Source organism: Linepithema humile, chromosome 6 (assembly GCF_040581485.1).
Source record: "Linepithema humile isolate Giens D197 chromosome 6, Lhum_UNIL_v1.0, whole genome shotgun sequence".
NCBI lineage: Eukaryota > Metazoa > Arthropoda > Insecta > Hymenoptera > Formicidae > Linepithema > Linepithema humile.
The window spans coordinates 18,453,275-18,471,164 of record NC_090133.1 but is presented as its reverse complement, the minus strand read 5'-3'; the positions used below and the strand labels follow the sequence as shown (position 1 = coordinate 18,471,164).

General features: G+C 31.2%; 2 protein-coding genes across 4 annotated transcripts; one reads left to right on the top strand and one right to left on the bottom strand.

Moving 5' to 3' along the window:
* Nucleotides 1–9,071: 9,071 nt before the first annotated feature.
* Nucleotides 9,072–13,763, bottom strand: Stam (signal transducing adaptor molecule). 2 transcript variants are annotated; one of them, XM_012371333.2, is made up of 10 exons: nucleotides 13,523–13,763; nucleotides 12,842–13,002; nucleotides 12,523–12,768; nucleotides 12,157–12,232; nucleotides 11,873–12,082; nucleotides 11,653–11,772; nucleotides 11,367–11,555; nucleotides 11,062–11,288; nucleotides 10,750–10,985; nucleotides 9,072–10,490 (listed from the first exon to the last, which is right to left on the bottom strand). In XM_012371333.2, the coding sequence occupies exons 1-10, from the start codon at nucleotides 13,563–13,565 to the stop codon at nucleotides 10,355–10,357; spliced, it is 1,644 nt and encodes a 547-aa protein (XP_012226756.2). In that variant the 5' UTR covers nucleotides 13,566–13,763; the 3' UTR covers nucleotides 9,072–10,354. The 2 variants fall into 2 exon arrangements, with proteins under 2 accessions (XP_012226756.2, XP_012226757.2); XM_012371334.2 differs by having other exon boundaries at nucleotides 9,072–10,469; nucleotides 13,523–13,761.
* Nucleotides 13,764–14,365: 602 nt separating this feature from the next.
* Nucleotides 14,366–16,607, top strand: zuc (Mitochondrial cardiolipin hydrolase zuc). 2 transcript variants are annotated; one of them, XM_012371234.2, is made up of 4 exons: nucleotides 14,366–14,669; nucleotides 14,751–15,083; nucleotides 15,145–15,329; nucleotides 15,503–16,607. In XM_012371234.2, the coding sequence occupies exons 2-4, from the start codon at nucleotides 14,797–14,799 to the stop codon at nucleotides 15,745–15,747; spliced, it is 717 nt and encodes a 238-aa protein (XP_012226657.1). In that variant the 5' UTR covers nucleotides 14,366–14,669; nucleotides 14,751–14,796; the 3' UTR covers nucleotides 15,748–16,607. The 2 variants fall into 2 exon arrangements, with proteins under 2 accessions (XP_012226657.1, XP_012226655.1); XM_012371232.2 differs by having other exon boundaries at nucleotides 14,368–14,616.
* Nucleotides 16,608–17,890: the final 1,283 nt, after the last annotated feature.

The following is a 17,890-nucleotide window of genomic DNA, read 5'->3' as shown; positions in this document are numbered from 1 at the left end:
ATTTAAATCTGAAGTTTTTAAATCGTTAAAATTGTAAAATTATTGTACCTCTTCAATCGATAGCATTTTGCGTAACAAGCTGAAAACCTAGTTTAAAGTATTACCTCTCCATTAAATTCATTCCATTAAACAACGATATTCACACCGCGAATCGTACAGTAGTCGTCAACCGCGCTAAACGTCTTATTAAATTATTATCAACATTGTTTCGCGCGCAAGTTCAAAACCTGTTACTCGCTTGTATCGGGTAATTGAAACGCACAATGGAACAATTAACGTTCCCGACAATTAAGGCGCCGCCTATTCTTTTCGCACGTCACTCAGGATGTTATCTCCGTGCGTTTTACCGCGTTTATGATCGTTTTTGAGAATGAAAGGAAAAAGTCGCGCCTCCAACTTTTGCAATTTGTTTGTCGCTTCGCGATGACACCGAATTTCAGTAAACGTTATCTGCGAGTGAAGACGGTTCTCCAACGGTTGACCTTGAAGATGCGCTTTGTCAACTTTCACCGAGTGGTAGACAAGTAACAGGATAGTCAATGTCATCCGCGCTGCAACTAGTGGTTAGAGCCCGACGAACAGTTCCATTCTCGGAATTTCCACCGTTCTCGATGGAAAAGTGGAGGAGGTTCCGGTTGTGTCAGACTGGCGAAACGTAAAGAGGAAATTGGCATAGACATGCAAGGCAAATTGCAAAGCGACGATTTTTACGGTGATACTAATTGCAGTATATAATACTATAATATTATCATAATTAATTCATTAATTTATTGTTTAAATTTTAATATATTTTTTCTCTGCCACAATTATGTGTAAACTTAATGCCATAATTTTTCAATATCGAATATCACTGAAGATTCAGCTTTAAATATTTTTATCTCAATTATGTAAAAGACTAAGGATTATAGCTATACTTTATAGTCAGCAAATAATTATTAAATAATATGCATTTAAATATCATAACATATTCGAATATCCCAGAGATATTTAAGAATTTATATTGACCAAGTATATATAATTCTCTTTTTTTTATTTTATTTAAGATATTATATAAAAGTATTATTATTCTACTTTTTTACTTTATTATGTAAATATTTTATGATATTATTTTCCAACGGACATGCATAGGAAATTACAAAACAGCTGCGGACTGAATAGCGTCATATTTTCGTTTTGCAATTTACCTGCACAGTCGAAAACCATTCCTGAATTGCGATTCGCGCGACGCGATAAATCCTTTTTCGTGGGAGTAGTCTGTGTATATGATCGTATACGACGATCGCGCGCGTCGTCTTCGCGCTGATGTAACACTTTTGCTTGCAGCTCCGGTAACTTCTCGAACACCTGTTACGCGTGCTCGTAATACTCGCAACATCGGTCGACGATATATACGTTTTACGAATACACGATTTCTTTCTTGACTGCAAAATTGCATCGTTCGAGTTTGGGTGCAGTTGGGTTTTATGTAAACGTACAAAAAAACGATCGCAAAATACAGCAGGAATTAATAAACCTGTAATAAAAAATAATGTGTAATAATTCTTACAAAAAAATTATTAATCTTATACATCTTTATAGTGTATTCAAGTTTAAAAGATGTATATTAATATGTATATATTTTAATAGAATCGTTGTTGTGTATAAGACATTTTTGTGTCAACACTTATTTTATGCGCAATAAAAAAAGCTAAATTTTTTAGGGTAAAAATTGACATTTGGAAACCAAATATCAACAATGTTCCAAACAGGACAGAAATTCTATAAATAAATAATAAAATTGCACAAAAATTGTATAAGTAATTAGAATATTTTTTGTGCACTCTTACGTAACAATCACATGCAATGGTGAACCGATATTTGTGTCGCCATTGTGTCGATATTGGTTCATCGACATCTCAAATAAGTTAAGAATGTTAATGAGAATCGTATCCTTGAAATCTCTTCTTACCGAAAAATAATCATGAAAAATATACTTTCTTGGATGCTAGAGAATTATGTAAGACGTAAAAGATAACACACAGTGAAATATATCCAATTATTGATGGGATTAGTGGAGACCTTGGACCGATAACCTCGAAGGTGGATTCACGATTCGATTTTATAGATTTTATAAATCTACAGTAGGCGTATTGTAATGTATTCGGTTCTGAAACATTTCCGAATTAATATTCAATATAATGCTTCGTCAGCTCATTTAATTACAAATAATATAAAATGTCATTTTCTGGCTTTAAAATTAAGGTGTGGTGTTCTTAAAAGACATTTTTTTTTTAAACAGGGGGTTGCTTTTCTATGAGTGTATGTAAAAAAGAAAAAAATTAATTTAACACATTAGAAATTAGTTTATAAATTGGCATTATTCCAAAAAAACTACATTGTGTGTGTGTGTGTGCGCGCGCGCGTGTGTGTGCGTGTGTGTGTGTGTCGCAGTAAGAACATCAGATATTTTATTTCGCTTATCACTTTTTCGCGATATATTTCAAGGATCATGTGTAAGCAGACATATGTTAATTTTTCCGTATAAAAGGAAAAATTTATACATTTTTGCGCCATTCGTAGTGACAAACAAATACGCAATTCGCATTATGAATCGACATGCATCTCTGATTATTTATTTCAAATGGGAAACACTTAAAAGGCCGCTATTTGCGCACGCGATTCGAGAAAATATTTATTTTCGTATCCTTAAATGTTGGTGATCATTTAGATTGAATACTGCCGGTCTTTCGTTGGCGATTCTCTGTGCACCTTATTCCTTGAAATTTATGTCTTTTAATATGCAGACATTTGAACATATAAACAATATTAACGTTAATGTCCAAGTTCGTGTCGCGATAAATTTAATACGATATATTCGCGTGCGACCGTGCACGAAGGCCGACTTTTTCACGTGCGTAATCAGTCGTGATAATTAATAATTCGCGTATGGTACAGGCAATTTAAGATCTGACTTGCATTTCGTTGATGCAATAAAAATGTTAAGTGATGCCTTCACTGATATTTTGACCGGCGCTCTTTCTCGACCTGAAACAACATGCGACAACTTTGCGCAACACTTTGCGACCTGCCGAACAATGCAATGTGCGATTGTTGCGAAAGGTCATGCGAATACGTAAATGTGCATGTAGACGTGTGAAAATATGAGAAATGCGTGCGGAAACTGGGGCCAAGTTTCGTTTGAGATTTATCTGCTATTCATGCTTTTAATGGCAATTTCATCGGTAGATCCGCCTGACCTTAACTGACAACAAAGCAAAAATAGCAACACACATATATGTAAATAAATTAATTTGCATAAAATTTATCCTGTCTGCAAAACGAGTTCTATACGATATAAACATTCGATGTTGAGTAACAGATTTAAATATCAACATTTTGTTAAGAATTTAGTCTACTTGTGCATGCTTAAATATTTTATTCTTAAATGTTCGAAAACCTTTAAAGAACCAAAAAAAGTTTAATGATTAAAAACTAAATAAAAAAATATGTGAATAATCACAAAATATAGACAAATATCGATGACTGAAATTTATAAGAACGTTTCGATTAAAATATCGATCGCTGATCGAAGATAGATTTCTCTTTTACACATTTTGCTCTTGTTCGTTCCTTGTAACATGAACCTGTAATTCGATTCAGTCGCAAAGATTTTACTGATAGAAATTAATCGCGCGTATTGTGAATATATTTCCATAAGAAGATTGATTCTTTGGATTTATACGAGGCGTAAAGAAAATGTTTCTATAATGTTTTTATAATCTTATCACTTATTCACTGATAAATTGTTCCTATCTACTAATTGTTCCTATAAAAGTTCTCTTCACAAAATTAACAGCGTCATTACTTGGACCGTTAAAATTATGCGCGTGACTGTTAAAGTCGTAAAACCAAACAATAAACATTGTCCCAAGACAATGGTGTGAATTATCATGTATCTCGATAACACAGTTCTGCTGGTGCATTATTACGAAAGCCTGCACTAGGATTCACCGTTTCCTTCTTACAAAATTCCGCGTGAATTGTCAGATCCTGTTCCGATTATTTACTTTTGATTAACATAACGTGCAATTGCCACAGAAAATATGCAAAGGGACAAATATCAATCTGTATGGTAATCAATTTAAATGAACGATTAGTTTGTTCAAAAATAGAGGAACACTACTACTGACATTTATATCTGTATTTATATCTGATTGATTGAATTTATATCTGTAACATTTATCTTATTTCTGCCATCCTCAGATTTAATGTACTTAAATTTCATATTTTTATATTATATTATTATTTGCTTTAAAATTTACACATATACATAGTTCAATTTTGCAAAAATAAAATTAATTCCAGGAAAAATTTTATCGTGTATTAAATTTATAACACCTATATAATTAAAAAAATATATTACTATTTTTATTTGCGCTAAAAAATATAAAATTAGCCGATGTTGTGAATGGATAAAAAATATAAATTATATAATCCAACTTTAGCTTATATTTAATTAAGTTTTATGCACAAGGACATGTTATATGTAATATTTGCATAGAATCTTAATATCTGTGGATTAGTAAGAATACTTAAATGACTCTTTTCTCGTCGCTATAAAACCGACCTCAAAAAATAGGTCCATTGCACGAATTATATTCAGTAGCATTCTAGGACTAGCGTTGCGTTATTATTTTCTCGTGTCTTTTCTATATCAGGACTGAGAATGTTCATAGGCAATGAGGACGGCAGAAACAATTATTACGAAAACCACAGTTGAATGGACTGTCACTTGCTGATGATGGAGTAATGTAAACTGGCGCAAGATTCGTCAAGGCTGTAGAGATAGAGTTGTTCTATTTTGTGTGTACACGTGAGAAATAAAGTACTACGACGGAGAAAAAGTCCTTCACATTTAACCTTAAATATATATAAGAACATTAAAGTTAATCTTGGACTAAAATACGAAAATATCACAGTTTAATTATCACAAGTATAAATTATCAGACAAAATATTTTATATCGCGGACATCATTAAAGCAAAATATTTTAAATATTAGAATTTATGAGAGTGAAAGAGATTTATCCTTTTTGATATTATATACTATAAAAGAAGTGTTTGTAATCTCGATATAATTCTTCATAAAGAACATCGCGAAGAACTCAGACGCGATCAAATGGATTTTGCGGGTTTGATGATTTTTTCAAAGCGCTCAATGTCGCGCGATGCAATCCGTTAAATTTATGGATCAGATTCGCACGGTTCCCGAGAGAGATCAATCTTTGTTAAATATCAAACATACCATTAATGAAATGCACAATCTTTCCTGCGCGACGTCTCACTACCGTTTAATTTACAACCGATCTGATGACTGATAGAAACGTGATCTTTAAAGGAGGAAACTTATCTACCATCGAAATTTGAGAACTCTAACCCGTAAGTCCGCATGATTATTAATTAAGAGTTAACTCTAAGCGCAATTACTTTAATATGTTGCTTAATCAGCTAGAGCTAGAAATAAACCATAGATGCTCTTCTCTCATAGAAAAGCATACATAAATACTGATTTTTAAAACATAAATTTCTTGCTTCTACAATAAATTAATCTGATAAAGACGTGAAAAACTGTCACGCAATTATTTATGGGAAGATAACATCGTACTTTCTCTCTCTTTATTCATACGTATAACAAACAACAGAGTTAGAATAGGATTTGTTGACGTTTAAAATTATAATTTCATTATAATTTAACTTCTAATTGGCAAGTTACGCGATAGAAATGCAATAACTAATAAATATTTACGTGACCCCATAGCGGAATGTTTTTAGATTTCAAAGTCGTCGCGTATAATAAACGGCCAGATACTACGTTTTATTTTGACCTAGAAGACAGTCTTTTACTTTAGACACATTTCGAAATTGCTTTCTTTATCTTCAAAAACACCTCGTAAATCGTTATCGGTCAAAATATTTATTTCGCATTTTTCAATTAAAAAAAAACAAATTTTATCATCGATTAATTAATCTCAGTTTTCCCTTTCTACGATGTTAATTTCCACATTCTTTCGATAATCTGTCATAAATATACATATGTTCCATCGATCATCTTGTAAACGTGCCAAACACTTTAAAGAAAAGTCGCGATTCCAAAAACACTTTCGTTAAATTTTTTATAATCGCTAAAAAGATAGTTTAAATATTTTGATATTATTGTTCATTACTGCAATCATATTTTGTATAGCTCATTGATATAAAATGGCAACATTTATAAATCTTAATCAATTTTGTTAAGATATAGAAAGTGTTTTATGATAAAAAACAAGATTCAATTATCTTTAACAAATGAGAACTATTATCAATAATTTTCCTGCGATAACTTCCGCAATTTATTTTGGTATATTTTTATCTCAATAGTCTTTAATTTACTATCTGTATTGGAGTAAAATAATCAAAGCTTTTAACGAGCATTTAAACGGCTGCCGACAACAAATGAATTTTCATAGCATTTAAATTAACCGTTTAAAAGGTTAACCCTTGCATACTTAAATTGTAATTTATACGTTGTAAATATTCCGTAAATAAACATTTTAATATTTATGAAGCTAAAGATAATGTAATGCAAAAACTAATCGAGCACGGTTATTAATTGGTAGCTATTAATTTTTGGATTATCACTGTCTCTAAGTTGTTATAAAATCTCTAAACATCTATTTCTCATTAGACATTGGTAGAAATCTATTATTTTAGTAAAATCGTCTGAGAGCTCTTTCGAAAAAAAAAAACTACAAATCTGTTTATACACGTCTATATAATCATCGAAATACATTCGGAAAAATCTAACTTGGGATGAGCCGATCCTAGACCTAGAAACAATCGCGTTGGCCTTGAGCTACATGCAAGAGTAGTAAAAGTGATAGACAAGCCGCTGCCTTGATAGAAAAAAATTCTAATTCGAGGATAGCGGCAATTAGAATGTTATACAAAGCGAAGAGACTATAAAAATCTATCAATGAAGACTCGCGTGGAATCGGAGTTTATTTTTCCCTGGCGAAAATATCGAAGAAAGTTATTATTTATTGCAACTTTGCACAACTTTCAACGTTATGTATCTTTTAAATAAAAATTCCGCCAAAATTATAAAATATTGAGAAGTTGCATTTTCTCCTTCTTCAAGTTTTAACGTTAGTGATATATACATATGTAAAATTTACATATATTTACATATATTTCTCGGCAAATCTCTGAGGAAAAATATCGTTATTGAACGATCGCTGACGTTGATAAAGAATAGTAAGTTAGAATTTCTTTTTCATTTTCGTTTTATCGCATGACTGGCTACTTTACAGCGGCTTGGCTATCATGATTGATAGCCACGAAGTCTTGTCTGTGGCATGGAAACGAAACCGAAGAATCTAGAATGTTAATGCCAAGGCTACTTGGTCCATTGTCGATCCAAGAAATGTCATTGCCAAGGAAATCTAGTCATTATTCTAACGATCTTATCAGCAAAACAGTTATGAGGAAGCTGCATCGATCCGTTATCGATACACCTGATGTACAAAATGATACAAATGTCATAAATGACCTATAAAAAAGTAATAAAGTAGCGCGCAACGAGAATAGCAATTAAGAGCAAACAATTAATATAATTATCAGTGATATAATATTAACAACTGGATGCAATAAATAGAAAAATAAATAATGTCAATTGAGAAGAGCACATGGAAAACACTTCAACCCTTCAATTATGATGCGTTAATAATTAAATAATCACAATAATTAAGCATTTACTACGCTGTAGATAATTGCGTAAACATTTTCTCATACATTACATGTTAAATATGCGCTATTATGCGCTTATCAGGTACGCTAAGTGATGTTTGTATTATTCGAGCATAAAGTATGCATATTTGTAAAATCATTTAGGATTGCAATTCTTACACGTAATCGTTTATATATTATTGGTCAATAGATTACCTGTGCTTATAACTGAATATATAAGCCATATTTTATAGAATCAAAGATTTTTAACTGATAACACAAATTAGCTGAAATAATAATATAAATTTAAATAAAATAAGACAATAGATATGCAATAAATATATGTTGTGAAAATATAAATCTGATAAAAATCAATTAAGATTTATGCATGCGGATACATGTTGTATAAGAAAAACAAACGATTAATAACGGGACTTATTTGTGAGATTTTTCAATCATTAATTCATTGTTCCATCGATCGTAAATCTTCCATTACGGGGAACTATATTATTCTCGTACGTTACATATGCGCAGCCTATTATAAAATTTTAAATAATTTCCGTGTATCATTAATAATTATTGTAAGAAGCAATTGTTATATACTGTAAAAGTAGTCAGAAGGTCAGCATGGCAAGGCGCGGCGAGAAAAAAGAGAAAAATTAATAAGCAGATATGTGTACACAACGGATTTATAAGTCAACACGACAATAAGGAAAATCCATTCTTCATTAACTGTAACCTATAATTGGCGACAACGGTATGCGTTATTAAGCTGTTTAGTTAAGAATGATAAATGATGAAGAGTCCATGGCCTCTAAACAAGGTACATTATCTGCACAAAGTTACAAAATATAAAACAATCTGTGACAAAATTAGAGTGAATCTGAAATTAAACATAAAAGTAAAAGAAACCAGCCACATAGCCAAATGTTAACAATGTTGGCAGATTGTCAGCAAATTTGATTGAATTTTCTGTCAATTTTTCAACATTGCTAGCATTTTGCTTATTGAGCAAAAATAATCATAAAATATTAACATTGTTAACACCGCAAAATGCTAGACTTGTAAATAATAAATACATGCATTTTAGATAATAATTAAGTATAAAAATAATAAAGTTTTATCTTTGCATCTTTTAGTATTTCGTCAAGGCTTCGTTAATATAGCTGTAATTTAGAAGTATAATATTAGTAGACAAACATGTAAGTTAACATTTCGAAAAATGTATTTTTTACGCTATGTACATAATATACAGTTGCTTTTTGCTGTGACATTTTCTACCATCAAATCAATATGCTAGAAAGAAGGAATATAATTAAACGGTAATTGATTATGTAAATAAAGCCAGTTTAATGGTAACGTAATATACACAGCATAGATTGCATCTACTCTCCGTAAAAGCTGTCATTTCTCTCGTTTCCGCCTTCATTCGCTTAGATACACGTACAATGTACAGTATATAACTATTACAAGACATCGATGCGTTTTGCACCAAAGATGACGTTTTCACCTAGATTTAAAGCGTAAGTTTTACCACCATTGCCATTGTGTACTCTTCTTACATTTATATGAGAAGCCGAGCGCCTTTAACGATCATGCCGATATGCCCTGTGTTCCTAGAAAATGACAATATTGTAATGACAATTTTAATGTATGTCGTGAATACCAATTCAAATAGCATTAGTCATTTTCGTTAGATTTATCAGAGGCAGGACGTTTCGTCATGAATATACAAATATAATGCTATCACATGCATTAACAATTCATAAAAAGTTTCTCGCTGTTTTTGTAAGTGATTAATAGGAATATGTATTACTATACATGGGTAGACTAGACCATAATAATGTGACGTTTTCTTGCAAAAATTATTTCGAAAATTGTTTCGATCGTTGCTCGATAATTATAAGCGTCTTAACACACTGCGATTATAATACCCCTGAAATAATATCGCTTGGTATTCCTAGCTGCAGTCCCTGTTCTGTAATTACTTCCCCGAGGCGCAATGGCAGAGTAGAAAACTATAAAACATTCCTCGAATTTTCCATTCACGCCAAAACCCATCACGTAGCTTAGGACATTGCAAACCTGTATTATTCAAAATGTGAAATTTACAATTTATGACACATGTGACAATGCTTACAACTTAGGCATAGGACAAAGCATGAAGAATTTATTTCTGTGTAACTATAATAGAAGTATTTTTAAAATAATGCATATAGAAATGCGACACTCGCATACTCATTGTGATATCTGTACGGATACAATTATACAAATATTTAGTAAACATTGATCATGAATTAAATTCATACAACAATAACAACGGAAATCAAATGAGCCGAAGGAATGTATAAACTAAAATTGAACAGTCTGAGCAATAAATATGTAACAATTACAAAACTAATGTAAATGTTTGGTAGGCAACGTAAGTCACTTTCTGCGTTCGCTCTCTTCTAGTCGCACCTAAACAGTAGACAGCCTACATTTAGATTCAAACGTAAAACTTTTATTAAAAACCCATCTTTGGCTACTTTGGGTATGTTTATTTAAATAATTATGAGATAGTAATATTATACAGTTTTGAGTTAGAGTACAAGGTGAATTCGTAACTTTGCTTTACATCATGTGCTGCCCGTTTGGTGGAGCATATTGCGATTGCTGGTTTACAGATGGTCCTGTAGGTCCAGGTGGACCATACGGCCCTGGTGCAGGACCACTCTGAGGTGGATACCTGTGTAATATTGAGTTATCACTATATTTAAACAAAAAAAATATATATATATAGAAAAAAATATTTTCATAATATTCAACAATCAATAAAATATAATGCAATATTACAAAGCAATTATATTTTCATATAAAATACATAACAAAAATACGTAATATGTAGTGTATGTTTAATCTGTGTGTAGGAAATGTTGCACAATTCTTTAGATAAGAAATATTTATATCATAACCAGCTTTGAGATTATCATTGCAATAGAAAAAAAAAAAAAAATAACTAATCATACCCTTGTGGTTGATAAGGAAGGCTAGTTTGATCAGGCGGTGGTAGAGGTGGCCCCTGTATATGTCCAGACGGTTGTTGATGAGGGCTCGATTGAACATGAAAATGTTGCGGTAAAGTCATGTTCGGCATACTGGCAGGACCCATATATTCGTTACTCGATAAATTCGTGTTATATGGTCCTACCGGACCGGAACCCGCTCCAGTGGGAAACGGAGAAGGCGGCATACCGTTAAACATCTATTGACATACAAATATGTTACCACCAGAATATCTCGCATTATTACAAGTGTTTCGAGTTTGTTGACGAACTTACATGCGGTGGTGGTGGTCCTGGATTGTGGAATGGATAAGGACTTATATGTGGTTGCATTTTCGGCAGAGTGTAACCAGATGGTGTTGGAGGCGCGGGTTCTCTCATTAGCGTATGGTATAAATTAAGAGCGTCGACTAAATCAGAACTTAATTGAGTAAGCTGTGCATGCCGCCTATCTACTTTTTCTAAAGCTGCATCAATCAAAGGCCCCATTGCCGTAACTTGTTCTGCAAAATACAAAAGAAATAATAGAATATGTTTGTAACACTCTCTACTTTAACGTCTTCATCTAATTTCGTAATTACCTTCTAAATCAAGCATTTCCTGAGGATCAGAAGTATTGCATTGTGGATCAGCTTCGTGAAGCAGATGTAATAATCTATCCATTTTCTTTTCATCTATTTCAACTTCCACAATTTCTGGTTCACGTTTTACCATCTTTACTTCTACTTCTTCCGCAAATTGTACTAACTTCTTGTTACTATGTTCCAATTCTGCACATAAATATATTCATGTATTGTTTCAATCAGAAGAAATAATTTGAAGACATTTCGAAGTATGTCAGAGAAGATTAAGTTGTATATATCTTACTTGTAAACTCTTCAGGCTCAACAGATAGATCAGCAGTAACAAAATTAGAGGGGAAAAGGCCTTCGCCTCTTTGATTGCTACCTTTCCACCAATTCGGATCAGAATCATCCAAGATATTAACTAAAAAATTGAATTAACAATTAGTGGAATTAAAAGAAGTATTGTATATTTCTATTACCATCTCCATGCTGCCACCAACTATATCATTCACTTTACGTACTTATTTCTCCTGCTAAGAATGTCAGTTCATTATCCTCTGCAGCTTCAAAATCATACAGAGCACGTACTTTTCTGCCTTCCGAAGTACTTGAAGATCCAAGCATAGAATTCATACTAGGATATAAATTAGAATTCTTCTTAGAAGCTGGCGAACTATGCGACGAAGTGCTTTGAGTATGCACTTTACTTTCTTGCAATGAGAGCTGTATGGCTGTTAAATATTGTCTATATAATAACTACATATAATAATGATAGAAATAAACTTGAAACATTGAATATTATTACCTTTCGCAATATCCGCTTCTTCTTGCGAATTTGTTACTACGTTAGGATCTCTGCTCAGAGCACTAGAACGTTTTGGCTAAAACATATTGTATATTATTGTATACAAGATAAAATTTAAAAATATTAAAGTAATAATATTATGTCTTCAATACGTTGATTTATTCATAATAACTGATAAAGTAAGAAATAATACAGGTTTATAAGAGAAACATGTAATATCAATAATTGATAGTCTTATCTGTCAGATTTAAATAGCACTGTTTTAACTTGCAACTCAATACTTGACTTTGCAAATGCAAATAATTTATATCGTTGTAGTTGATAAAATAAGAGCAATGATATTATTGCAATAAAATAGAAACTTACCGTATCTGAGACAGAAGAAAAGTCATGGCCTTCGCTTTTGAGTTTGTTATATAAACTTGGGATCAGATTCAATTGTGAATCTGTCTTAAAATCACCTTCTACCCATTTTTTCAAAAGCGCTTTGATTTTATCCACTATTTTTGGTTGTGGATGATTAATGAGCTTCCTTAAATCACTTTCAAATTCTCTAGATGCAATCTCCAAGTGAAAGACCTTTCCACAGTTACTGGCGCAAGCATCTAATAACTAAATTAAAAACGAGTAATCAAAGATTTGATAAAATGTTAAGAAATTTAGTTCAAAAAAAGATTATACTAACTGTTATAGCTTGCATGACAACATGTGGATCTTGACAATACAATCTCTTAACGATAGAACGCAAACAGTCCTTAGCGTTCTGATTAGAGGTGCCTACTTTGTCGCAGATATCCATTATTTTTCCCCATTCCTCCGTTACATTGTTCTCATTAGTTGCCTTTTCTAATGCATACAATCAGATAATTATAAAATAAATTGTAATGTATTACAGATATCCAATGATATATATCATGAAAAATAACAGAAGATTTTTTAATAAAAATACGTCAATAACGCAGCTATAAAGATTAAAGCGTCATAGATAAGAATGACGGAATGAGAACGGAAACTTTTTGTGGTCATGCTAATTTAATCAAAACGTCAAGCTGTAAACATCATATCGTTACTACTTTGTCCCATATAAAAATCCAATCGCAAAAATAATGTGAAATCAGAATTTAAGGGCTGAAAAATGAGCTCGAGTTAAAAATCTAACGATATAACTGGAGGTCAAATGTCAACAACCGCTTAATACATTTAACGCGAGAGAATGATTTTTTGTAGACCGAGAAAAACGGGCTAGATTATTGTAAGGTTGCGATAACATGTGCAACGAGAATGGCTTGCTGGCGATTTATTCGTCATGATTCCGACTAGGCGGTGGCGAAAAAAAAAAGGGTCGCCGCGGCGCAGCATTACTCACCGACGTCAGCGTCGAAAGGCGAGGAAGTCGGAAAGAGACCCATTTTCCTGGTTCTCTCTCTGCAGCTGTAGAATTATCCTATGCTTGTTACGTTCGCACGTTAGCACGTCGTCACAGAATCGCGCTACGCATCCAGCTGGTATTTACTCACAAACGCGGCTGACCGAGTGACTGATAATACTCTGATTCACTGCACCGGACATCTTTGCTCTCGGACCTGCCAAAAAGCTCGATACCTATCGAAAATAACTTATCGACTTGCGTCGACTATGAGTGTAGCTCGGATTTTGAAAATATTTTGTGGTAATGCGTAGTGAAATTAAAATATTTGCTATGTTCAAAAATACATTATTTTGTGTTCAACAATAGATGTATGTATAGACATACACAAAAATTTGATGGGAGTTATTTCGAGCTTGATGTTGGAAACAAAAGCTCGCGATGCGAGAATCGATGTATCGAATAATGTAGTATGCAACGTGCAGATGCAATCAGGTGCAACAACCATCGTTCTATTTTGATGAGTAATTAATCGGATCAATTGGATCAATCGGATCTGCTTTTCTATTTGATTTTGCAATTCTTGTGTAAATATTCACTATACATTTCATCTACTCATTTGTTATCTTTGTGCTATCAAATAAAGTTTCAGTTAGTTTCTGTGGACTGACAAATAATTAGAAAATCCTAACATTGCCAACTATTTTCAATCATTTAAATACATATAAATGTTTAATTTATAATGCAGTAATAATTTTACAATTTCTATTTATCCCAATATTTGATAAACACGTATTCACATAAATATACCATAATATGGTTATGTAGGAAACTGCATTCATTATTATCCATGTTGATTTGGCTTCTTGTTTCTTATGAATCACTCTAGAGGACGCAGTCCTCGATCGACGAGTCTTCAATCTAACCTCTGTAATATCTAACCTCTAATATGTAATATTTACATTAGTTACATCTCACAGCAATAACTTACATATCCTGTAAGAATTTCATTATTATATGTATAAGCTGAAACCATAAGTAACAATTATCTGTGGCGCTGAAATCATAATATCTCATTAAAATCAATATACAAGGTATTTGCAATTTACAATTTTGAAGAATATTTGTTGAACAAAGTTGACTTTCTGTAAGTTGACTTTCTGTACATTATTATTAGCTAAATTGTAAAATTGAGAGAGCTAAATTTTAAATGTTTTATTTCTTGCAGGAAATTTCTCATTGTATTTAGCCCAGATATTTTTAAGCTGTTCAATATGACATTAGAGATTTTTAAATTTTTAAGTGGTAAATTGACGAGAAACGCTACTGGTATAATAACTGTTAGTATTTTGATGACAGAAGTAATTTGGCAGTTGTACAAAAAATATTTTAACCATTTTGAAAAGAAAGCTGTTATGTCCAATAGTTGTATAAAACTAGATAAAGCTACAAAGAATGAAGCAAAAATCTTTGACGTTATGTTCTTCTCAAAAGATTCAGCTTTATGTAGATTTAAAATGGAACCATGTGCAAAACCGGATTGTGCTGTAAAAAATTTAAGGTAACTTTCCCTAAAATAGTAACACAAATAAACAGAATAATACAGTTTTAATATATTATAGGAAGATTGTAGATTATTTTGATTCTGCAATGAATACTGTGGACATATGCATATATTTCTTTACATGTCCATTGTTAGCAAATGCAATAGTAAATGCTCATAAAAGAGGTGTTGTCATAAGATTGATAATGGATGAGACCATGACACATCATGATAGCAGCCAAAATTTACTTTTTTACAAAGCAGGTAAAGCATTGAAACATATCTTATTTGTTACAAAAAAATATTTAATTATATATATTAATTATATAATAATATTAAATATTTAATTATACATTTTATATGTATAAAATAATATATTTTATATATCTATTTTATAATCTTAAATTGCTATTAGATAATAATTGTCTCATTTATAGGCATTGAACCAAAATTAAAATCTTTTGACGTGTTGGTGCATCATAAATTTGCCATTATTGACAATAGTATTTTGATAACTGGCAGCACAAATTGGACTATGACAGCATTTTTTGGAAATTTTGAGAATATATTAGTAACCAATGAGTCTGAGTTAGTCAAGCCCTTTGTAAATGAATTTAACAGGCTGTGGACAATATTTGATACTGCAGTTGCACCTGTAGTTAAAACTGATACCTGTGACTAATTATGACAGTTGAGGGCTTATTTATTTTAAAGTGTATTAACAAAGTGGACTTTTTATGAAAATCTATATAAAATATATATATACATACATATAATTATATAATATGTATGTATATACAGATTGATTTAGATAAATATAGATTTATATATAAATATAAAAAAAAATATATATATGCATAATAAAACATATGTATATATATACATGTATACATATATATACATACATATATACATATACAATCATATATATATTTACATTTATATATTTGATATACATAAGATTAATATCGATAAATTCATTTATTTAAGTTCAACTTTGCCAATATGAAATTTCATAAATGGAAGAAGACACTTAAGCAGAATTTCTGCATTTTTTTATACGATTATCTTATGGTATAATGCCTATTTTGTTTTAGTAGGATAAAAATGTGTTTGCATACAAATGTAAAGTATTGATATCTCAAAAGCTTCTGTTTTTTTTTCTTTTTGTTGTATTTTTTATATATGTATTTTTCGCGAAATAGCTAATATATGTATGAGAGGCTCAAAGGAGATCTTTCTCCAATCCGACAAGTCTTTATGCTTCTGCGGAATGAATCTGACGCAATCATACAGTGTGGGTGTACTAAGGGAGTTGCTATGACGATTCTGACGTCATCATGAGACTTGATGTATTAACGATAGCTTTTGTTATACGTAGATGAAGCTGGGCGAAATGCATATTGATTTCCTTTAAACGAGACGGTCATGGCCTTTTACAGAGTTCATGGCCACAAATAAACAAGAGTCCGAAAGCGCTCTTAAGTATTCGTTTATGGATATGAGTCATACGATTTGACAAATAAATATAAGGAAAATGAATGTTTTGTTTTATTTTGTATATGTTAATTATATTAATAATTACGTCTATTTCGTACATTTATATATAGATCAAAGAACTGTGTATTTGAAATTGTATTTTAATAATTCACTCATTTTCAGAAATATCGAACAAATAATTTTATTTAAAAAATTGAATAAAAAATATTCATATACATTAAAATAATAATAAAAATTGTATTTTCAAAATTCATAACTTTAGAACTTTTATCTCTAAATTAAATTTTGCACAGTTTATGTTTCTATAAAATATTCTTTCTTTTGTATATGTTTATATAATGTATATTTCCAAAATTTTGTTATTTTAAAAGTAATAAATTGCAAGATTTGTAAAAAGTTTAAAATTTATTACTGTTAAGTTAGGGGAAAATAATGTGTCGTATGTTTTTTATTGATAAATTATAAAAATTACAATTACAAAAACGAGGATATGATTATCAAAATACAGTAAACATCATAAATATTTTGTGCAGTTATACAAGTATAACGAATAAAATTTACTCACCGGTTGTTGTACTCTAGCTAAATACGCTTTCCAGCTATATCTAAAAAGTAATATATATTTTATATATATTTATTATTATATTTAATAAGTATAATAAGTATTTTAAGAAATATGTTTCAATATCTTAATAAATATTTAATAATATACATTGTAATTGTGGTGTATGTATGTGTCATAATTGTAGACATACTCAAATAATGAATAAATAATTATGCTCACCAACTAGGGTATTGTAGTTTGCTCTACGAATCCCGCCTTAGAAAGCTTTGTATCAACTCTATCGCAGAATCTGAAGAATCCAGGGATAAATATCGAAAACTTTGCACTTAGAACGAAAGTTAAATCGCGCACTTTACTTTTCCAAACTTACTTAGGTTTATTTTAACAAAAGTTTATGTTAACAAAGGTTAAATCACGCACTTTACTTTTCCAAAATTACTTGGGTTTATTTCAATGAAGGTTAAATCACGCACTTTACTTTTCCAAAACCACTTAAATTCATTTAAACGCGCGCGCACACACACGCACGCACATACATCCCAGTAAGCGAATTGTTAGCAATGTTGGCAAATTGGCAACAAGTTTATTGTTAATCTATCAATATTGTTCACATTTTGCTTATTGGTAATATAATATTGTGCGTTCATAACTCTGCGACATAGAAATTTATTTGCTAAAACTGTATTAATTTGAATCCACGATTTAGCGCTAATTATGAGATCGTCAAGCGCCACAGATTGCGAACGTATGCGGCACATAA